The sequence below is a fragment of the Theobroma umbraticum genome, unplaced genomic scaffold (assembly GCF_002168275.2).
Source record: "Theobroma umbraticum cultivar Fairchild unplaced genomic scaffold, ASM216827v3 scaffold_50.0, whole genome shotgun sequence".
NCBI lineage: Eukaryota > Viridiplantae > Streptophyta > Magnoliopsida > Malvales > Malvaceae > Theobroma > Theobroma umbraticum.
In genome coordinates, this window is record NW_018397261.1 from 3,845,218 (window position 1) to 3,867,285 (window position 22,068).

Consider the following 22,068-nt stretch of genomic DNA (forward strand, 5'->3'; position numbering starts at 1 on the left):
AATGCAGTTAATTATTCTCCTCGGCACAAAGATTTATAATGTAGGTCAAGATGCCAATGTGGTTGCTTCGCAGCCATCATGCACGCAAGCCAGGACATCTCTGTAGTCCCTTGAAATGGTGAAGGAATCATAAACCTTTCCATCGCGGCTCTTCTTATACTCAAATAGCAGGTGCGACTGGTTAAACGCTGTCAGCTTGACAAATCCCCAGTCATAATCTCTGTAAAGACTCCAATTTGGGGTGACTTCACTGAAATCTGAAAGGTGGCTCCCTCCCCCACCAACAACAACATGGATCGTTCCATTGACAACGCCTGAGTAATGATTTTTTTCTTTGTTCACGCACTGATTCTGCACATAGCATAAGGATTTTATGCATATAGTCAAAAACATATCAACCAACTACTCCCCATACAGCTGTTATGAATAAGTGGGAGAAGCTATATTGATCACTGCTATCACTCTGACCAAAACAGTCGCTCGGCATTGCTTATGAAAAGATGGTTTGTACCTCACTGTGCCTTTAAAGGATCTTGCTATAAAGTCTTCTGTTCATGGAAGGTATGTGCGTGTGGGTTATGCTAAGATATTGACGCATATCAATAATTCAGTTTCAGGGTATTAAATTGCATACAAGAATGCGAGGATTTATTGTGACACTGTGGATTTGAGGATCTTTCAGAATTCGCAATTAGACGTACCTGGTAGATTGGGCATGTTCTTTCATAGTTATGGACATGGCCATAGAAGGCAATGTCAACCTTGTACTTCTGCCAAAGCTTCTGCAAACTTTCCCTTCCCATAGGCTCTTCAAATGAACCCTCCTGCCCATACCAGTAATCAGAGGAATATCCAAGGACACGATGAGCTGCAAAGATCAACCAAGGCTGCCTATGTCTATCTGCTGATGCAAGGCATTGCTCGATAAATCTATACTGTTCTGATCCTTCTCTCCAGTCATGTTCACTGTCAGCTATGCAGAAGTGAAATAACCCATAATCTGTTGAGTACCTGCATTTTCAGAAAATAAATGTTAAACATGCAAGTTGAAAATCCAGTTAAAAGTTGAAGACATATCCTTTTAGGCAAAAAGGATGTACAGAACTGGAATATAGCCCAAAAAGATTCACTGGACCAGGTCTACCAGAAGTTGGAATCATTTGTTTCTTAATAGCACCAGCTTTTAATTAGGGAGAAAAAGGACTACAAGATTAAAGGTTGTCTTCGGTGCATATGCTTATGGTTAGGACAGGATTAAACTATATTGATAGTAATTTGTTTCCATTATATCTTATTTTTGGTGTAATCCTTATCATATCAATGAGTAAAAATAATCCTACATAAGCAGGATAATGTAAAATGATAAATGAACACTTTAGTCAAGCATTAATTAAAGCTCGTCTTAAACATGATAGAAGGACATATATAAAGGTGCTTTGCATACATCAATGCATAGTAGGCCCAAGGAACAAACTGTTTATCTAAGTTAAGCCATGTGAAGTTAACTGACTTAAAGCTCAGCTGGTAGATATTTGGAATGCCTGTTTATTGGGATCCTCAATGCCCTGTCTAAATGCCTTATTGAGTTTTACTAGTTTCAAGGATGCTCTCTCAACAGTCTAGGCATGCATCTAAACTGCTCCTTTCTTTTATATATTTTATTCCCTTATCTTTTTTTCTTACATAAATATAATTTCAAAATTTCAGCATTACCTTATAAATTACACTTGCTAATTAGTTGCCAATGCTGAACACTTCATCAGCTAAGAATCTTAAATCTTACCCGAGACTTGTTTTGGCCAAAAAGAGAAAAGAGGTAAGATTTAGTTGCAGAAGAGTTTTACTAAATTACCAGAACTTTGCCCTGTTCTCAGCAGGAAAATAAAACATGGTTTCTGCTGGCACACCACATTCACCACCTGAATCTGTAGTATCATAAAATGATCCTGTGTTTGGCCAATCACGTTCATGATTACCACTGCAGCACAAATGACACAATACGTTTCAAACAACATCTTTTCTGGCCAGATTCAAACAGAGAAGTAAGTCCTGAAATATACACAAAGCTGCACAAGAAAGGACAGACACCTTGCAATCATGTATGGAACAGTTGATGCTATAGGCTCCACCTGTGCTGTGAATTGGTCCCACTGTGAAATGTACCCATTTGAATATGATAAGTCTCCTATGTGGAAAACTATGTCGATGTTGCTTAAGTCCCTGATGAGTTGGTCTGTAGTATTGAGTGAACCAGGCTGATAATTACTATACTCATTTGAACCATCACGTTCTGCCTGTCAGGTGTTAGAAAATCTCATCAAATCATGTAAACAATTTCTTGTCCTAAGACAACAGCAATTAATAATAATAATAATAATAACTAAATTTTCAAATAATAGTAATAACTAAAGGGGAACTAGGAAACAGCTTGCATCTGGCATTGAATCCCCAATAGTGGTTCTAAGCACCTATTGTCTTTTGAGCAAGAATTTGCCTAGGTGCTTTATCCTATCTCCTATTGCAAGTTAAATGTAAAAAAAAAAGGGTTGTTAAATGTTAATGCAGTTTTCAGCAGCATGTTAAAGATTAAACTAATAGGAAGACCACAATGCACCATTTTGCCAAATAGTGCATAGAAAATAGTTGTCAGTGCATAGAAAATCAAAATTTGCGAGAACCAGACAAAATGCATGGATTGGCCAATCTCTTTGCATTTCCCATCCATTGACAAACCCGACTGCCCATTCTCAAACTCATTATTGGTTTGTCTATATTACCTTACCCATGTCGCCAAATATAATGAGCCTTTGTAAAGAGTCTTGTCCAGGATATGGGGATGATTTAAATGAATATATCTTGCTCCAGACAATTGAACCATTAGATAAGAGGTGACCCATCCTGTATGCATATCTGGAACACCATCATTTGCAACCTTGTAAGTGGGATCATTTTAACTTTCAAATCGTCATCTAGCTAAAAGGGATATTTAGGATGCTTACTCGTAGTTTGGCCACAAATTTTTCAAGAAACTTGTATGTATGAAACCTGGATCACGCCAGCCAACTGTTCTTGCAGGTGAACCTGCACATCAATTAGGTAATTGCATGATGTTATAGGCCTACCTACCCATTCCATTGAACATTGTAAAAACTAAAAATATTTTTCAGGTAATATACTTCTTTTGTTTATGGTTGAGTCAAGGAAATAAAATCCTTGTCAAGTTCAACAAAAACGATAGCAACTTGACTGTTATGAGTTCGTCACCTGCAAAGTCATGACACAGAAAGATAATAAAGCATCCACTCATATGCTCCCATATAGTGCAGGATATAAAATGCCAAGGATGAAATGCACTCTTCTTAGTCTTATAATCCTTCACGAAATAAGTATCTAAGAAACTTGTTCTTGCAGATAACTAGAAGTAATCAAGTAGGAGACATCATGATTCAAAACCTCAAATTTACAAAATTAGTACTAAAATAACTCAATCATAAATCAAGCAAGTGCAGTTCTAGAATGCTGTTGATCATTAATAGCCACTACTTTGAACTAAACAGGAAGAGTTTTGATTGACAATGGAGGAATTATGGTTGACATATTCGTAATTTTTTCTTGGAAAATGAAAAATCCATATCAAGCATGTATATACACAAGCAGAGCAATATTCTAACATGTATTCAAGCATCAAAGTCACATCATAAGTAAATCCATCCATACCACACATGCTGTTCTGTTTAAACGTCAAAGTTCCTGCTGAAGATCGGAGTTGCAAATTTCCCTTTCTACCCCATTCAACAAATGGCTCAGCTTCGTCTATGTCATAGCCACTTGTCCAGGTTACAGTCATCTGTGCAACAAATCAAATATTGCCTGAATACTAGATAAAAAGAACAACATAGCAGACCAAACAATGTTTATAATTTAACACAAATTAATTCACAATCATAATATGTTTGCCACACCAGAGAACCTTCAGATAGGCAGAGATATGAATTCATTCAGGAACTTTCGACATGGCATCTTAGAGAAAGACTATGATGCACAAAAGAACCACAGTTATCATATTAGTGTATAAAGAGGGTACTATATCCCTTAGCTTTCACAGCTTTACAGAATTTCATCAACTTGTCATGGATGATACACTTGCTGGATAAGCTAATGCAGAAATCTAATTAACTAAATATAATTGCTTTCTTTTGGGCAGATAAATGAAATATTTCCCCAGCTAAGAAAACAAGGCAATAGTTAATAAAGGAATCGTAGCATTCTAATTTTTGGGGGAAAATTATATAGGAGACATTAATTAGAACTTACTTCATTCCAAGATTTCCCTTGAGCGAGGCGTGGATACAAGGGTGCTTTAGGATTTGCAAACGATATGAAATTTGATATGGCCACCAATTTTGGCTGTAATGTTGAAATGTGAAGTCAGTCAACAAAATTTTCATCAACATTTATAGAAGATAACCAATTAAGATAATAAAGAGGCACTGAGATGAATCAAGGCGATGTGTAAATATGTTTTGCAAAGGTCTATGGTGAATTTAAAATAAAAAAAAACAAAACATAAACTGGAGGGACAAGAGTCATGAACTTACATCTGATAATCCACCTGAAAATAACGCAAAGGAGAAATCTGCTCGCTGATTTATAAGCTGGAACCTCAGAGAACCTCTGCCTGTTTTTGTATAACCTAAGCTGGACTCATTTGCATATTTGTACTGGAACAAACATAGAAAAAGTGTGAAGATTGCATGAGTTTTCAAACCATAGAATTGTAAATACTAAAGTCTCCTTATTAAGTTACACCACACACACCTTTATAGGAGCTGAACAGATATATGGAAGCTGTTCTTTTGGATCATTCACCGGTGGACAGGTTGATGGGCTGCCATAACATCACAAAGTGTATCTAATTTCTCAAACAATGCAAAATTCCCTAGTGAAGTTATCACAGGGTGGAACGGATAGAATCCTATTAACTACTGTAATTAAGAAATTTTGGTGTGTTCATGAAATGAGTTTCCATAGAAACCTCCGTGATAACAAGCACAATTAATGAGTTGCAGTTGAAATTGTGAAAGATGGACATTACTTGAATTTTGCTGGAGAAAAGACTCCAACCCAATCATCCACAGATGAATTCGGATTCGTAAAATCCACAGTTACCCATTGAGTGTCCTCGCCCTGTGATCATGCAAATGAAAAACACATATCAAATCTACGCTCCTAAACTCAGGCAAACTCAGTAAAAGTGTCAAACTATCAAGGACTCATTACTTCAAATATCGTACAAATCCAATTCTTTGGTCAAGACTTACAGTAACTAGAAACATAACATTCTTATCATAAATTTAACAACTTAGAGCTACCCACTTTTCTATTGATCGTCTCCTCAAACATGACGTGACATGCCGCATTCCAAAAACATTTCTATTGATCATCAAGCAGTCACAATGAAGTCAACTTGGAAGTTCTTTGTAACTTGAAAACCCAATTTTATTCATTTATTTATTTGAAAAAAAAGGAACTTCTCAAAAGCTGATAAGTGAATCAAAAAGGAAGAGAGTAGAAGCATAAAACAGATTGTACCTTTAAACCAAGAAGAACTGGTTTAGCTGTAATGGTAGCTGAGTTATGAAAGGCAAGAGTAGCTTTGAGGATATTGATTTTAGCCAGCGGATGTTCTCCTGCTCCATTGATGTGAGCCCAACCCAAGTTTAAGTTTGCAGCCAGTAAAAGAAACACCCAAAACCATATCATTTTCAGGCAATCAAAACTCTTTTTCTTTTCTCAATTCATAAAAAGGCAAAAGAAAAGGGAAAAAAGAAAGACTCTCAGAAGGGTCCCCAGAATTATTCTCGTTTGACTTATTTTAAAGGTTTTGAAAGTGTTTGAAAGAGAGAAGGCAAGCAAAGAGAAGTAAGTCAGTAACCAACTACGATTGCAACAAAGTAGGAAGGGATCTCTGCTTTTCTCTTTTGAGCTTTTTGGTTTTTCCTGAGAAGTTATTAAACAGCACGTGAATCATCTGATTGGCTCCAACATTGATTTTCTACGGTTCTTCTTATTGTTCATGTGGTCAACAAGGCACTTCATTTTATTGTTTTTTATTTTATTTTATTTTAAGATGATTCTAACAGTTAATATATTAAACATTCGAATATTTAATTTATTAATTAATATATAATTTTTTATTTAAAAAATAAAATTTAATTTTTTTTCCTTTTAATTATAAATAATAATAATTATATTAAAAATGTATATAATCTGATTTTCCTCCCCGTTATCTTTTTCATATAACAGAATATTATGATATTATAATTTTAAATTTGAAAATTTTAGTCAAGTTGATTGTAATCAAGTGACAAAGATTGTATAGAATTTAAAAGAGTTTAGATTTGTATTTGATGTGTATTGACCTTTTATGTAATATTTTCATGATATATTTGATTCATGAAATAAAATAAAATAAAAATAAATAAAAATATAATTATTTAATATGATTAATAGAAGAGAATAAAATAAAAATTGTTATTATGATTTATTTATAAAATATATAATCTAGTTGGTGGTGCAATGTCTGCTTGAACCATTTTTTGCCAAGAGATCGACTGGATTCAAAGTTGACCTCTTGCGTACAATAATGCCACGAGAAACCCAAGGGACCGACCATTTTAGCTAAACAAGAAAAATAGTAGTGTGTGTGTGTGTCTATATATATATATATATATATATATATATATCAATTATTGAAACCAGTTATGGCAATTGTTTGCTGTAATCAAAGAAGATAATAGTGGGATAACGGTTTTCAAGAACCCAAAGTGGTTGGTTCGCAGCCATCATGTACACAGGCTAAGACATCTCGGTACTCCCTGGAAATGGTGAATGAATCATAGACCTTGCCATCACTGCTCTTCTTGTACTCAAGGAGGAGAGATGAGTGGTTGAATGCTGTCAGCTTTACGAAACCAAAATCTGAATCTTTGTAGAGACTCCAAGAGGTCTGGATAGGACCAAAACCTGATAAATGGCTGCCGCCCCCACCAACGACGATGTGAATTGTCCCATTTACAGCGCCTGAATAGTGAGATTTTTCCGTATTCACGCACTGATCCTGCAGCATTTACCATAAAACAGTAAAAGCAATATTAGAACGATATGAATCAGGTTATAGCAGGTGACTTCTACAACTGAGCCTTGACTCTCGAAAAATATATGGGCTGTGAAGATTGTGTGCATATCCTTTGAAGCATGTACAACGAACCAGCCATATAAGTTTCAATAAATGGCCTACTGATAATTTTCAGCCATACCTGGTAAACTGGGCACGTTCGTTCATAGTTATGGATATGTCCAAAAAACGCAATATCCACTTTGTACTTCTGCCAAAGCCCCTGCAAGCTTTCTCTTCCCATAGGCTCCCCGAATGAGCCACTCCGCCAATAGCTAGAGGAATAACCAAGAACACGATGAGCAACGAAGATCAACCAGGGCTGCTTCTGCCGGTCTGCTGATGCTAGGCACTTCTCGATGAACTTGTACTGCTCAGAGCCCTCCCTCCAATCATGTTCACTGTCAGCTATACAGAAGTGGAACATGCCATAGTCCGTTGAATACCTGTAAAGGACAAGAAGTCTGACTTTAAGGAATTTTGTTTGTTTTTTGGGCAATGACATGCATATTTTGAATGTTGCATGTTGCATAAGAACTTAGCTTTCATCAGTAACTGTTCATAATTATTGCAACGTTCTTATATTTTCTTGATAAGAACACATGTTACTTACCAAAACTTAGCTCTGTTCTCAGCAGGAACATAAAACATGGTCTCAGCTACCACACCACATTCACCACCAGAATCATTCCCATCGTAGAAGGACCCTGAGTTGGGTGCGTCGCGTTCATGATTGCCACTATATTGAAGGAAGCAATCTTAGTTAGATCCAAAGTAGCAATTTGCTTATACCGTTTAAAGTTATTTCATGTCTTACAGAGAGCGCATGCGCTAAGCATACAAAGTTGCAAACCTTGCAATCATATATGGCACAGTCGATGCAATGGGCTCCACCTGTGATGTGAACTGGTCCCACTGTGATATGTATCCATTTGAATATGTAATATCTCCTATATGAAAGACTATGTCAATATTTTTCAAGTCCTTGATTAGTTGATCTGTGGTGTTAAGTGAGCCTGGCTGATAATTACTGTACTCATTTGAACCATCTCGCTCTGCCTGAAACATGTTGAAACAATTATAAATCTCTTCATATTCCTATTATGCACTATGCAGCAATTAAGTGTCAAGGAACATGCAACACTATCAAACTGCAGATTATTTGTGTTTCCTAGATTTAATGGTTCACTGATGATGTTGATGATAATAATAATAATAGGGAATGCCAGGAAGCAAGAACTAAAAGTTGCAGATGGTTTGGTGAGACGTATATGCAGAGCAGCTGATTGGGGGAAAGCATTTAGCACTACTTGCCCGATGCTAGGCAAATGGCACGATGGTTAACTCTTTAAAGCTTGTAACTGTTATATCAGTATCATGGTCTGAAATCGAATAGAAATAACTATTTTGAGATATAAATGTTAAAAATTTCCCCCCTTTTTCCTATATTAGTCGTAATGGAGCATCAGAACAAAGATGCTCCTAGGTGCATAACCCTTTCCCACAATATAGTTCTGAAACGAGAGGCAAATCAAAGACCAAGAGCCATGAATGCATGCTTAATAAATAAACTAGATGCGGCAGGAAAACAGTAAAAGTCAGGAATCAAACATGTTTCTCTCTTTTCTGTCCAGCACTTGCAATTTGCACCATAAGACTCATCAAATGGTATTATTCAATGGAAAATGAAATGCAACAGAGAATATCTGTGAAGGCATGCTGCATTCAGTACCTTTCCCATGTCTCCAAATATTACAACTCGCTGCAATGAGTCCTGCCCTGGATAAGGTGATGACTTGAAAGAGTAGCTCTTGCTCCACACATAAGAACCATTTAGTAACTTATGACCAAGCTTGTAAGTGTACCTGAACACAATAACAATCACAGCTTAGGAACTCATTATTCATTATATCCTCATTGTTTCTATGAAACAAAATGTCATTTGTGTTGCATACACTGAGTTCGGCCACAAATCCTTTAAGAAACTGGTATGGATAAAACCAGGATCACGCCAACCAACTGTTCGGGCTGGTGGACCTGCATTTTGTCATCAAAATGTTGTTAGAGCCATTGTTTTCAATCTGAATCTTCCAAATCTCGTGTGAAGCATTTGCAACTAAGAATATAAACTAAACAGAAGCTTCAGTCAATTTCATTGAAATATTTGATAGTTTCTCTTTCGCTCCTTATGAGTTCTCTCAAGAAGTCTGCAAAATTTTTAACTTGTCACATTCAGTCAAAAACTCCTCTTTCCCAACATTATAGCGTGCCAAGATTTTTGGCAAGATGAGGTGAGGACCTTGCAGTTTTGGCTGGTGAACACAAAAAGATAATACTATTTGACCAGGAAGATCATTTAAAATAAAATATTGAGGCATAACAAAAGAACTTTTGCTTTCTCTGGCATGTAGATAAGTTAAAATGGACAACACTTTTATGGTCAAATGAAAAGATGGACCATACCACACATGCTGTTCTGATGGAATGTCAGTGTTCCAGCTGGTGACCGGGTTTGAGATTCTCCTTTGAGACCCCACTCAACAAAAGGTACAGCTTCAATAATGTTATAGCCACTTGTCCAGGTCACTGTCATCTGTGTAAACGTTTAAGAGAATCAGGTAAACAGAAATTACACACCCAGCAAAGGAAACTATAAGTAGAATTACTCTGTTACACGGAAATTACAAGTGTGGTAAATCTAGGAGATGTTCAAAATCAGAAACCAGGAGCAAGTGCAAGGAAAAACCAAATATCTATTTTGGAAAGCCTCGTAGCTAAATGGTGATCAGTCAATGCAGACTCTAGGACATGGATAGGCTTTGGCTTGCAATCAAAATCCAAAGATATGACATTTATTTGAGAAAGAGACAAACTTACTTCATTCCAAGACTTCCCTTGAGAAAGACGTGGATAAAGGGGTGCCTTTGGGTTAGCAAAACTTATGACATTTGAAACTGCCACCAGTTTTGGCTGCAACCAATTATCAATCAAGGACAGGGTTGAAATATGCAAGTGCATAATATATGAAAAGCAACAAAACGGGATAAAGGAAAGAAAATAGTACATACGTCTGATAACCCGCCCGAAAATAATGCAAAAGAAAAATCTTCCCGCTGATTGATCAACTGAAACTTCAAAGAAGCTCTGCCAGTCTTGTTGTATTCAGCGTTGGAATCATTAGCATATTTGTACTAGAAACGAAAAACACATTGTGTAAGGGCACACAATCTCAATATTAGCCTAAGATCAGAGAGCGCTACCTAGCAGTAATAGATACCTTTATTGGGGCTGAGCATACATGTGGAGACTCTTCCATGTCCCCACTAGGTGGACAGGTAGACGAGCTGCCATTACAACAAATGGATTCCTTAATCTACAAGCTAGGATTTACAGAGGAAGAAAAGAAAATCTCGTATATGCAGTCATCAGATAATTATTCAAAAATTGCCTATCAACTTTCATTTCAGCAAAAAATAAAATAAAATTGCAAGTTGAGAGAATACTTTCTCCTACATCACACTCAATACACCTCCCCCACCCCTGCCACCCCTTTCAAAAGAAAGAATATGATGCACCAAGTTGAAAATTACTTGAAGTTTGCAGGAGAAAAAACTGCAATCCAATCATCATCAGAAGGTTTAGGGCATTCAACTTCCACAGTTACCCAATCAGAATCTCCCCCCTGCATACAAACACAGGCAGTTATAAGCAATCTTTGTATCTCAGCCTCTTAAAACACCATGCTTCAGTTTTTGAGAAACTTGTTCAAACATGCATCTTGGTGTACAGGAGGGAATGGGAAAATGACAAAAAGCCTATACCTTGACTCCACTTATCACAAATCTAAACATCAGAAATTCTTGCATTGAGTTTATAAGGGAGGGTGTGCTGATCTAACTGTTAGGGAAAAGGTGCTGTGATTCTATGGTAGTCTTAGGTTTAGACTTCAAACCGTTCCAAGTGGAACTTATATTCATGGAGGGTAAGGGGAGAAGAAGATTTGATTTCCATCAATGTCTGAATTGGATTAAAGATGTCTGATTACAGAAAGGCTAAAAAAAAAACGACTCACTGAGTCAGCAATAATCAGTGCAGTTACATAACATCAAAGACAAAATAAAACAAAGAAATGTATATCAAAATAGCCTGTTTGACAAAAAGAATGACAGACAAGAACAAATAATTTACGATAAAAGAACTAACAAGTTCTTCAACATCTCTTGTAAACAAGTTGACCCAGCTACCATTGAATCTTAATGAAAGCAAATTCAAACTCCAAAGACCTAATAGATTGAGATTAACAGCGAAACGTGTACAAGAACGACTTAGATTTCACCTTTGTCCCAAGAACAATTGGGTTTGCTCTGACAGAAGCATTTCCATGAAGTGCATAGACTGCCTTGTGTATGGCAATCTTGGACAATGGCTGCACGCCATCGCCATTCCCAGCATTAGCTACCGCAGCAGGACCAAATCTCAAACACTGCAATAAAGACAACAATATGAGAACACACTCCATAGATGGGAACCTCTCCATTTACTATGCTATCTATGGAAGTGACCACAACGGTCTGAAGTCCAGATCATCTACTTAAAATTCAACGTCCTTGGGTGTGAACACAGAAAATGTGGTTCATGTGAAAGATAAGCCGGTCATTGAAGCTTCTCTCTCCTTTCTCCGGTCAACTATAACAATTTTTAATATGAATGTTACATCACATAAGTCTTACTTTAGTCCAATTATCCGGCATTATTTCTTTGAGAACTTTGGAAAAGTTGATCGGATTACTGCCTCCCTTTTTGTTAAGAACAAGGAATTCAATATTACGGCTTTACTTTGTATCCAAAACATAAAATAAAGCGAGAGAACACTCAAAGCTAGCTGGAGATTTGACATTTTTGACACGTTGTTAATGGTGCAATATACAAAACAGCACACCAAAAACGGCAGTTGTTTGCTTATAGCTAATATTCCGATAATGATAAATAATTAATCTCAGCTGAATTGCACTGATATTCTCTGCTAAAGTTGCCGACATGAACAATTGAGCTAATGCTACTATCAGTTGCTTACAAGAAGAACATCAGAAGCTGAGGGGTGATCACTGTTTTCCTCTGCTTTGATTTTCTTATGTTTTTCATTTCTGGTTTCTCTTTTTCCAGCATATAAATCAGAAGGACAGCAGCAACCTTAAAACATTAAAATGGATTATAATTAGGGAGAGAACAGCAAAGAAAACTGATCACGGGCTTTTGTAGCAAAAGCTAAGAAACCTTGTGCTTGTAAATTTCTGAGCAACTAAAATCAAACGAGGCAAGGGTGCGAACACATTAAAGCTTTGGTAGTTAAGAGAAATTGGTTTTTTCGTTCACTGAATCCTGGGTATTTTGATGATGACAATGCATAGATTGGGGTGGATCCCAATGGTCAAAATAGGAGTACTAAAAATGTATAAACCTCTGACTATATACTCAAATGACATAATCTAGATTAGACTAAAGTAGATGAATATCAAAAGACCACTACTGTCATGAACTGCGGGAATACTAAAATAATTGAACACATTTTTCTACTCCAAATAAATAAATTTTAAACAGAGTGCTCTGTAAACTTATCAGGAGAATTAAACAATTTTAATTCGACTTCATTCCTTGGCCTAAATCAAGTTGGTCATTGCGGGAAAACCTGAGAAAAACTAACCAGATGCTACTCACAAGCCACATGATTCGTTGATGCCGGCCTCCACAATGATCGCCATTAGTCATTATAAGCTATCCCTTTCATTAGTTTCTTTGGTTTATTAGCCTTAGATCAGTATGATGAGAGTAGGTTGAGATCAAAACATGCTTTCTTCATGCAATCTTTACACTTAATAATAGAGAAAAGAGGTGATTGTCCCATAACGTTCCTGCAAATTTTAGTTTTCACTATAGAATTTCGGGTTAAAATTGAATCATGTGATGGGAAGGGATAGTTCAGAAAAGGGGAAAACCATCACCACCTTACCACAAACAACAATTCAAGCCATGTTCATATTCAGAAAGTGAGTGGTGAAGCAACCTAGAATCTCACCGGATACTGCTCATCTTATTCTATAAAAAGAAATGATAAGCCAATAAACACCATCCTGTCCAGAAATTCACACTCGAAATGCATGTTAACTTGAATCAGACGCAAACGTGTCAGTGTATTAGAAAAATACCAGTAAGTTTTGCTACATTTTGATCAGCAAGGGTAAGGGATTGTGCTTTCATTGCAAGTAATGAAGTAAAGCTTGAACAATTGTGGTGCAAAGATCATTGCATAAGATTCCTGAGCTGTAATAATTGCATATAAATACATGAATGAAAATCAACATTTCCTAGTCATTTACAAAATGGATACAGATCAGTGAAAAAGAAATAGTTATCAGTACTGTGTGGAGTAGTTCTACTTCTAAAAGGGTTGATTTCACTTTCTGAGATTCCCTTCATTTCTTCCTTGAGAACATGGGGGAAAGCTTCTTCTCCAACTCCAATAAGCTGAAATTTCAATGCAACAATTATAGGACAGATTGCAAAAAGATCATAAGATTCAACTAAAAATGGAAAAATCAATAAAAATGACTCACATCTCATATTTGCGTAAAGCTTCATTTCGTTTTGCCAAGTAGAGGTCACTATCTTTAGGTAAATTGTTCAAAGGATTGCCTGGATAACATGGAAAAAAGAGAATTACACAGAAGTAACAAACAAAAGCAAGTACTAAAGTAGCATTGGAAAAAATTGTTGAACAAAAAGGAAATTTCCAATATCCCAACATCTCTGGGATTAGGAAAATGGACATAAGGTTCTCATATCTAACAACAGGAAGGAAACATTATGAAAAGAGAGAAATAATAATGAGATGGATAGTGCAAACAAATCCTATTACATGCTGAAGATTAGCCTGAACTGGTATTGATTTCTAGCTGTTTGCCCATTTTCATCAAACATGGTTCTAATTTACTTTATAGGGAAATTTGAGAAAGCACAAAGTAAAAAGCAAGGGTAAAAGCAACAAACAAGCAAACAAAACCTTCAAAATAGTGCATTTCATGAACAAAGAGATAGCAACAAGGAGGAGAAAAATGAGTTTCCCCATAACTTAGTAACTAAGCATCCACATGACCATTAAGCCCCATCATTGCAGAGAAAGACAAATTCAATCTGTGAACAGTGGGAAACTAACAAGATAACCACAAAAACCTTAAAGTTGCAAGTTGGTGTCCAAAATAGAGCCATTGAAGCACACTAGAACATCCCACTAAAATTTAGTTCTTATGTTAAACATTTATAATGCATTAGCATTTGAGTTAAATTAATTCCTTCATTTTATGGACATCAACTTAAGCAAATTGCCATCATTAGCACAGAGTTGTGACTGGTGGGTGCGTGGATGTATGGAGGTGTACAAGTCTACAATGATTATGTTTCATATCAACTTTCCTCCCTGGAAAGCAAAGAATCACTCCATTGGTGTTGAACATCCAAACCTACCCTAAAAATCATAAAAACTAACAGAAAATTAGACATACTTAGCACTGGTGCAGGTTGTTTTGCCGCTACATCCTTCTGAGCTTTCAAAGCAGTTTCTTTATTAGAGGGCTGCAAACCAACCTGTTCAAGAAAAAGCAATTAATACGAAAGCAGTGAAGTATTCACTAGAAATTTGTAAATTAACACATTTGGTGATGAAATAGCTTATTCTTCCAAGTTCGATGATATGAAATGAGTCTTTACTCTTTAAGGCCATAAATATCATAAGTAAAATAAAATATTTATATTCGATATACTATCAGTGTATAGATTTTATACATTATTAGCAAACCAAATGTTGTCACCTCGTTAATAAATATATTTAAAAGTTGGGAACCCTAAAAATAAATATTTATAATTTTAAAAATATTTAGTTTGAAAAACTTTTGAACTTTTACCTTTACACATTTTTGAGGTGACAATCTATGATTAAGTGATAGTGTATAGAATCTATACACTAACAGTGCATCAAATATAAACCCTAAAATCAAAGGCAAACATTTTTACTAGGGCACTTCTATCAACTAAACATTAGCATATCTGACACTAAAAGGCCAAACATCCATCAAATGCCAACTGCAGAAACTACAGTTTCTACTTGCAAGTGAGAAGAAAATGGAAGAATAGCCATTACCTTCTTTTCCCTCCTCTTTATTATCTTTAAATGGCACTTTTTTATGTAGTGCATCAAATGGTACCGAGAATGTCTAGAGCATAATTGGTCCTTGACTTGTGGGTTCTCATTTAACCAATCTGAAATATCTTTAGATTTGACCACTTCATCTGTATCCAAAGATTCTAACCATGAATAGACCGGTATCCACTGATCAGTGCGCTGAAACCGAGCCGGTGGAAGATCAGGCCGACTTGGTTCTTTTTCCTGCCAGATGAGATGAAGGGAAACGAATTTAGGACTAAGGACATAAAACTTCAGTATCAACAGAATAAACCAATATAAAAGGAACAAAATCCCATACAATGCAAAATGGATTCCATAAAGACAATATTCAATTCACTGCATCCTTTTCCCAATCTTATTCAGCCTCACAGGATACAAATAAGTAATAAGTAATTTAAATAAATCCCTAAATCAAGAAAATAAAAGAAAACAAGCTTTTCTTTTCTCATACATGCATTGATTCTCGTCTCATGCTTTGATCTCTCTATTTGACAAACATTACCTTTTTCATCTTTTCTTTTTTATCAATGACTACGAGTCTAGGATCATGCTAAGTTTTAATATATATGGAAATAATATCCACGCAATTAATACTGCAACCAGGCTATCACATCCGCATATTTAACACTGAATAGTTGTTACCAAAAAAGAATCCACTGTAATAAATGCTAAAAGGATTGAAACTAAAAGTACACCTGGGACTGGGAGGGAAATCTCAAGTAATTTTGGATGGAAAGGAGTCTGTCGATGAGCTCAGATCGTGGCATGGATTGGAGGTCAGCTGGTAAGGAGCCGAAGTTGGAGTCGATCCAGACTTCGACTTGGCTCACGTTTACGGCTTTCGCTTCTGGGAATGCGCTCACCCAGGCACGAGCCAGGGTCTCCCATTCTTGAGCCTGTTGGTCTTCGCGGAGCTGATTGTGAGGGCTTTGATCGGACGGTCTAGATTCGTCGTCTAGGGTTTGCGCTGCTGAGTTCGACATCTCGTCGGGTGCCGCAAACTTGTACCTGAGTTGGACTTGGAGCTGTTCCTTGCGGTTTTCTGCCGTCATTGAATTAGATTGAAACGGCTACGTTTCATACACCTTTTTCCATATTTCTTTTTGTTATTACGAAATAGGTTAAATTCCCTTTCAATTGTACCTTTTAAATGAAATATATTATAATGGAATTCGAATAGTCATTTTTAAATTGAAATTTTGTATTACTCAATCCGATTAAAATATTTTATAATTTAATTTAAATAATAAAATCAAATAATAATTTTACAATGAATATCTTGTATCACTCAATTTGATTAAACTTAAGATATCTTTTAATCAAATTCAAGTAATAATCATTAAATATCTCACTCGTTGTCATTGATATTGTTACTTTACCTTTAACTTTAATTTACTTTAATTTAATTATGTAGATAGTGTATACCATATGACATTATTTTAGTAAAATTAAACAGAACATAAAAAAACCCATAGTCATGCTCTAAGGAGCTCTAAGGAACACACGATTGATTATATAGTCAATGGAATATTTGGGCCGTTGAATTGAGCCATTATTTTGCTTGGAACTTTTCGCCTTTTTGGTCAAAATCAAGAGTCTTAATTCGTAATAAATAAAAGATTTCTACTTTCAAAATTCTATGATCAGTTACAGACAATGAGTCACCTGATAGAAACCATGCGGAGCCTAGTGAACAAAATAAATACAGGAGCACTTTGCTCAGATGTCAGCATTTTTCCCTATCCTATTACTCATTATATTAATGTAATGTAATAGAAATTAAAAGTAGTGACGCTGCAAAATTTGTCTCACATTAATACCTGCTATGTAATGACTTCCATAGTGTGCCTTCTGCAATAACTTTGTCCTTAGCTTCGCCCAAGTTTTAAGCTTTCGGGAAGACTACCTGGTCTTGTGTGCTTTGGCCAATTTCTTCTTTCTTTTCTTTACAGCTTTTGGCACTTTGGTCTTTCGAGCCTCCCTCTTCTCCTCTTTGACTTTCTTTTTATTCTCTTTTCTAGCAGCTCTCTTATCAACAGGAGCCTGCACCACATTGTCAGGTGAGGGACCCTCCTCTTCTGAGCCACTCAAGTTCTCTTCATCCCCACCTGTTTCAGAACCAGATGCAGAGTCAGCTTCAGACTCACTCTCCTGAGAATTAGAACGGCCAGCTGGATCAACGGAGGACCCTTCTAAAGGTCTTGTGTTAGCATCCTGTTGCTGCAGCTCCGCTAGTGAAGAATGAACTTTTGGGAGAGCCTCCTTTAGTCCTGTAATAGTCTTATAATATAAGTCTCCAGTGTCCTTGCCACTTGTTATTCGTATTACATCTTCCTCAGCATTCTTGACATGATCCAGTGCCTTTGGAATATATGACTGAAAAAAAGGAAACAAATAATCACCTAGTTAATATAAAACCCAAGAAGGTTGATCCAACCTAGCATACATATCAGGTTGTAAGGTTGATACATTTCACTTTCAAACTAATGATACACCTAAAATTTTCAAAATCTGTTATACCAAACAATTTGCGAGCAGAATAATATTATGATTTTCGATATGTACCCAATATCAAATTAGAACATTTATCAGACTCCTTAGAGAGACAAAATCTTGATCTCTAATGATTTTCTTGCAAAACGAACACAGTAAATTCACGATATGCCTAAGCAAACAGGAGAGACTTTCTACACCTGACATTGGTTGTGCAGATACTTGATGCAGTCATTTTGGAACTGATCATAGGACATCTCTTGCCAGAAGTTCAAAAAGGCTGGCAATTTATGGAAGCATGTCCTCACAGCACTTACCCAGTTGCCCACTTAGCACAAATAGGATGACATAAATCTAGTTCCCTTGCTCAAGAGAAGGAGAAAGGAACTCAGAGACACTACAAAAACACAGCATGATTTGGTATATTGTCAATCAACAAACCTGTACAAACACAGAGTCCGCAATTTCATCCTCCACAGACATATCTCCTCTTGCCAAAATCTTTTGCTGAACCTGAAATGAGATATTAGATGAAACGGTGACAACAGACACCTCTCTGAATTTATAAGGAAAATCTGAACCAAAAATAAAGGACAAACCTCTTCCAAATAACTATCCACAGAGTCATCTGTAATAGTTGGATCCACTATGAAATCAAATAATTCTCGTATTTTCATGACAGCTACACCATGTTTCTTAAAGAAATCCTGCATGAAGATGATGTTTGATTAACTCTTACGTTCATACCGTTAGTCAAGGTCACCTTTTTCTCTTATCCAAATAAATATTTAACAAGAAAAATATAATATTTTTTCCTATTCAAGGAGATAGGGGTGGGGATGTGGGGAAAGGTGCCTAAATAACAAAAGAAATAAGGAAAAGAAAACATACGGAAACATGAACACAATCTTCACGTAAGAAATCCAGGGCATGTGGATGGTCAAGATCAACTGCTTGAGAGACATCAATTATGTACAAGTGACCCTGAAAAGTGGAAGAGTTCAAATAAGCCCAAAACTAACTTAGAGATCCCTTTTTCCTCTTTGCCTCTAGTTTTGTTTGAAACCTTCAAGAGGGCACAAAGAAAAATGTATTATCAATTGCAAGGGATTGAAAAAAATAGTCATCACCTCAAAGTAAAGTATGTTATATTCACTGAGATCCCCATGCACTAGTTTGCACTTTTGATATAATGTCCGCATTGCAAGTATCATCTGAAAAAGAGCCTGTGAAGCTAAAGCAAATAGACAAGAGAAAAAGAAAAATATGCGATATAACTTAAACCCTTTTGACTAGCTTGAGATAATTTGATAGATGCTTAACATAAGGACACACCTCTACATAACATTCACGTAACTTGTCTAAAGATAATGAAGCATCTTTAAGACGAGGCGCAGCCCAACCAGCTTTTCCTGTAACACGAAGTTTTATCAGAAAAAACCCATGGAAAATCAGCATATTAATAAATAAAACCACTGACAATTATTCTGATAACTGGAAGAAGAAAAGCCATAATGATAAACACCCACAGTACCTATGAATTCCATGACCAGAACATGAAGTCTCAAAAGCAATGGAGTTGGACACCTAATTCCTGCAGCCTTAAGCCTGCAACTCAAAACAAACATATTTTCACTCATGAAAAGCAAGCAAAATGACGCTCATATAAGTCAATCATGTGCTTATGATCACAGAAATGATGGTCACGTTCCCTCAAAAACATTAAGATTTGGTTTTACCTCATAAGATTCCTCATTTCTTTCTCAGCCCACGTCTTCACCATTTTTCTAGGATTGTGCTTACAATATCCATATCTGAATCGATAATCACCTTGTACATATCGATCTCGATCCCTGAAGTTATTGTTAGAAACAGATCAATTATGTTATTAACGTACATAATCTTTTGCATGAAAAGATGGAACTTAATTTTGTGAAATTAAAACAATGCAGCAGGTCTCACAAAAATAGTAAGCTAAACCACCAAAATTGTATGCCTACATCTATAAAAGAATTGGGTACACTCATCTAGAACAACATCATAAAGAGAAATGCAACAATTCACTTACATCCGCTCCTCATCTCATGCATTCATCACTAACCATTAACACATTAAAAGAGTCAATGTTCTATAATGTTAGGACTCCAAAAGAGAAAGAGATATACATTTCAATCACTAATCAGTATCTGACTTACTTGAAAACCAAAACAGAAGTCTTGTAAACTTTGATTGCTAGTTCCCGACAATCAGATTTTGTTGCATGATATACATTTGCCTGTACAAAGAACAAATTAAAGATCACATGATTTCATCAGAATATGATTTTAAAACTAAAGAAAACATAATTAACATCTAAGTATAAGACCACATTGTATACCTCTTTGCCAGTTGATATGCAGCCATTGATATCATGAAACACGCCTCGGTTCAGCATTTTAAACAGAACCATTCGAGTTCTCGGATCAATAGCCTGCAGAATAACACCATCATGAGCTCCATCTTCCAAAAGTAAGAAAAAGGGTCATCAAATGTTTGAAAGCAATCAATTCTAAGTTGTTCACCTGCTCAACAGTAGCACGATCTGCTTTCTCGGTAGTTTTAATTTTACCAATGGCCATTTCTCGAACACTTTCACGAATTGCAGTTGTAACGGAATTCGACATTCCAACATTTAACCTCCCTTCCCACTCCTACACCACTCAATTCACAAACTAAATCAAATTTTCAAAAAAGAAAAAGTGAAACAAAAACAAGAAATTTAAATGAATATGCTATAAAGAAAGTGATAGCAATATAATTTACCTCTAAAGGGGAAGCTCGAATATGATTAGAGAACTTCTGGTTACGGTTAGAGAGAGGCTGAAGAGCGGATGAGTTGGGCCGTGAGTGCAGCCCACCGTGAGCGTTGGGCCGCCTCGAATTGAGCGAGAAAGCACCGTCGACGGACGCGTCGTCGTCCTTGGAGTCCAAATAGTCCAATGCCTCGCCGATTTCAGAGTCGGATGACCACGAAAGATCTTCATCCTCTTCTTCATATTCCGCAGCTTCGTTTGGTGCGTCTTCTAGTTTCTTCTCTACTTTAGACATCTCGATTTTTTTTTCCCCCCCGTTTTCGTCGCCGATATAGCCTTTACACTTCGAGAGAGAACGAGAAGGGAAAAAGGAGAAGGATCGTTGGCCAGTAACCGCTTCGGCCTTGGCGGTTCTCTTAAACCCTAAAAATGGAGGGAGGAAATTCTCATTGCTTAATGGGCTGGCTGACCCATGAGAGTTATTTGGGCCTAATCCTTTGGGCTTCTTCTTTTTGGATCTGTTTCGTAAACATTAATTAATTTATTAAAAAGATAATTTTTTTGAAATATATTTTACCCAAAAAATTTTCTTTTTTGTTATTTGAATAAATTGAGGAAAATATTTTATGACATTTAAATAAATGGTTGAATGAAAATCTTTTAATTGAAAAGCATATTACAAACATTCATCCCATATTACAATCAAAACTTCTCATAAATACTATATAATAAAAGTATCCTACAAATATTCATACTGCATAATAAAAGCATCCCAATATTCATCCTACGTATAAACCATGTAACTATCCAACAATCATTTATCATACTAAATAATTAAAATCATCCCACAATCATTCATCAAACATTGCATGAATCACAAAAAGCTTGATTGTAATCTCCACAATACAATAAATTATTGTCCAGCCAAACTCTTTCAATGTTGTCACTCTTCATCATGAATACCTTTACTTGCTTTTCATGCTCTATCAAATAATCGAAAAGTAAAGGCAAGAAAAACCCCATCAAGCCCTTTCACCTTTAATCACTTGCCCACAAGCCTTCAATTTTGTCATCAGATTATTAAAGGAAACCATCAATTCATATTTAAAAAAAAAAAAGTATAAAAAAACACTTTAGGGACCACGGATGATAGGAATACAAAAAAACACTTGCGCAAGCACATTTACTCTTTAAATTATGAATTTAGTCATCAAATAATTCTCAATCTATAAAATTCTACGAGAATCTGAATTAATTTCTAATTAAAATTTGAGTCAAATATGTAATAAATTAGAATTTTACTTATTAACAAGTTCTCGATTACACATATACGAGTTAATCCTGACTCCACCTTATTCACACAACATGAC

The 22,068-nt window shown here is 36.0% G+C and overlaps 4 protein-coding genes across 4 annotated transcripts; all 4 read right to left on the minus strand.

Annotated features, from left to right (window-relative positions):
* Window positions 1–41: 41 nt before the first annotated feature.
* Window positions 42–6,044, minus strand: LOC110418731 (putative inactive purple acid phosphatase 27). Its single transcript, XM_021431535.2, has 12 exons — window positions 5,593–6,044; window positions 5,096–5,187; window positions 4,819–4,888; window positions 4,599–4,721; window positions 4,315–4,407; window positions 3,718–3,847; window positions 3,000–3,081; window positions 2,778–2,910; window positions 2,089–2,294; window positions 1,853–1,978; window positions 702–1,011; window positions 42–351 (listed from the first exon to the last, which is right to left on the minus strand). The coding sequence occupies exons 1-12, from the start codon at window positions 5,761–5,763 to the stop codon at window positions 46–48; spliced, it is 1,842 nt and encodes a 613-aa protein (XP_021287210.1). The 5' UTR covers window positions 5,764–6,044; the 3' UTR covers window positions 42–45.
* Window positions 6,045–6,580: 536 nt separating this feature from the next.
* Window positions 6,581–11,722, minus strand: LOC110418188 (putative inactive purple acid phosphatase 27). The gene is made up of 12 exons (XM_021430841.1): window positions 11,514–11,722; window positions 10,768–10,859; window positions 10,455–10,521; window positions 10,246–10,368; window positions 10,055–10,147; window positions 9,641–9,770; window positions 9,133–9,214; window positions 8,910–9,042; window positions 8,031–8,236; window positions 7,791–7,916; window positions 7,320–7,623; window positions 6,581–7,120 (listed from the first exon to the last, which is right to left on the minus strand). Exons 1-12 carry the CDS (start codon window positions 11,712–11,714, stop codon window positions 6,815–6,817), a joined length of 1,863 nt encoding a protein of 620 aa, XP_021286516.1. The 5' UTR covers window positions 11,715–11,722; the 3' UTR covers window positions 6,581–6,814.
* A 1,642-nt stretch (window positions 11,723–13,364) lies between these two features.
* Window positions 13,365–16,485, minus strand: LOC110418196 (ribonucleoside-diphosphate reductase subunit beta). Its single transcript, XM_021430854.2, has 5 exons — window positions 16,109–16,485; window positions 15,369–15,614; window positions 14,734–14,815; window positions 13,789–13,867; window positions 13,365–13,699 (listed from the first exon to the last, which is right to left on the minus strand). Exons 1-5 carry the CDS (start codon window positions 16,463–16,465, stop codon window positions 13,648–13,650), a joined length of 816 nt encoding a protein of 271 aa, XP_021286529.1. The 5' UTR covers window positions 16,466–16,485; the 3' UTR covers window positions 13,365–13,647.
* Window positions 16,486–17,015: 530 nt separating this feature from the next.
* LOC110417862 (uncharacterized) lies at window positions 17,016–21,079 on the minus strand. The gene is made up of 12 exons (XM_021430429.2): window positions 20,709–21,079; window positions 20,468–20,596; window positions 20,284–20,376; window positions 20,102–20,181; window positions 19,646–19,759; window positions 19,441–19,514; window positions 19,242–19,318; window positions 19,037–19,120; window positions 18,798–18,890; window positions 18,506–18,613; window positions 18,348–18,419; window positions 17,016–17,789 (listed from the first exon to the last, which is right to left on the minus strand). Exons 1-12 carry the CDS (start codon window positions 20,991–20,993, stop codon window positions 17,316–17,318), a joined length of 1,683 nt encoding a protein of 560 aa, XP_021286104.1. The 5' UTR covers window positions 20,994–21,079; the 3' UTR covers window positions 17,016–17,315.
* Between the last annotated feature and the right edge of the window lie 989 nt (window positions 21,080–22,068).

Excerpts from the sequence above, each read along its gene's own strand:
- LOC110418188 (XM_021430841.1), bottom strand. The coding sequence starts at position 11,714 with ATGGAGAGGTTCCCATCTATGGAGTGTGTTCTCATATTGTTGTCTTTA. Across the intron at positions 8,237-8,909 it reads TATTTGGAGACATGGGAAAG|GCAGAGCGAGATGGTTCAAA; the intron begins GTACTGAATGCA and ends AACATGTTTCAG. Across the intron at positions 7,624-7,790 it reads GAGAACAGAGCTAAGTTTTG|GTATTCAACGGACTATGGCA; the intron begins GTAAGTAACATG and ends TGTCCTTTACAG.
- LOC110417862 (XM_021430429.2), bottom strand. The coding sequence starts at position 20,993 with ATGTCTAAAGTAGAGAAGAAACTAGAAGACGCACCAAACGAAGCTGCG. Across the intron at positions 19,760-20,101 it reads ACTTCTGTTTTGGTTTTCAA|GGATCGAGATCGATATGTAC; the intron begins GTAAGTCAGATA and ends CAATAACTTCAG. Across the intron at positions 19,121-19,241 it reads TACGTGAATGTTATGTAGAG|ATGATACTTGCAATGCGGAC; the intron begins GTGTGTCCTTAT and ends GCTCTTTTTCAG.
- LOC110418196 (XM_021430854.2), bottom strand. The coding sequence starts at position 16,465 with ATGACGGCAGAAAACCGCAAGGAACAGCTCCAAGTCCAACTCAGGTAC. Across the intron at positions 15,615-16,108 it reads GATTTCCCTCCCAGTCCCAG|GAAAAAGAACCAAGTCGGCC; the intron begins GTGTACTTTTAG and ends CTCATCTGGCAG. Across the intron at positions 14,816-15,368 it reads TAAAGAGGAGGGAAAAGAAG|GTTGGTTTGCAGCCCTCTAA; the intron begins GTAATGGCTATT and ends TTTCTTGAACAG.
- LOC110418731 (XM_021431535.2), bottom strand. The coding sequence starts at position 5,763 with ATGATATGGTTTTGGGTGTTTCTTTTACTGGCTGCAAACTTAAACTTG. Across the intron at positions 4,889-5,095 it reads TTTTCTCCAGCAAAATTCAA|CCCATCAACCTGTCCACCGG; the intron begins GTAATGTCCATC and ends ATGTTATGGCAG. Across the intron at positions 1,012-1,852 it reads GAGAACAGGGCAAAGTTCTG|GTACTCAACAGATTATGGGT; the intron begins GTAATTTAGTAA and ends CTGAAAATGCAG.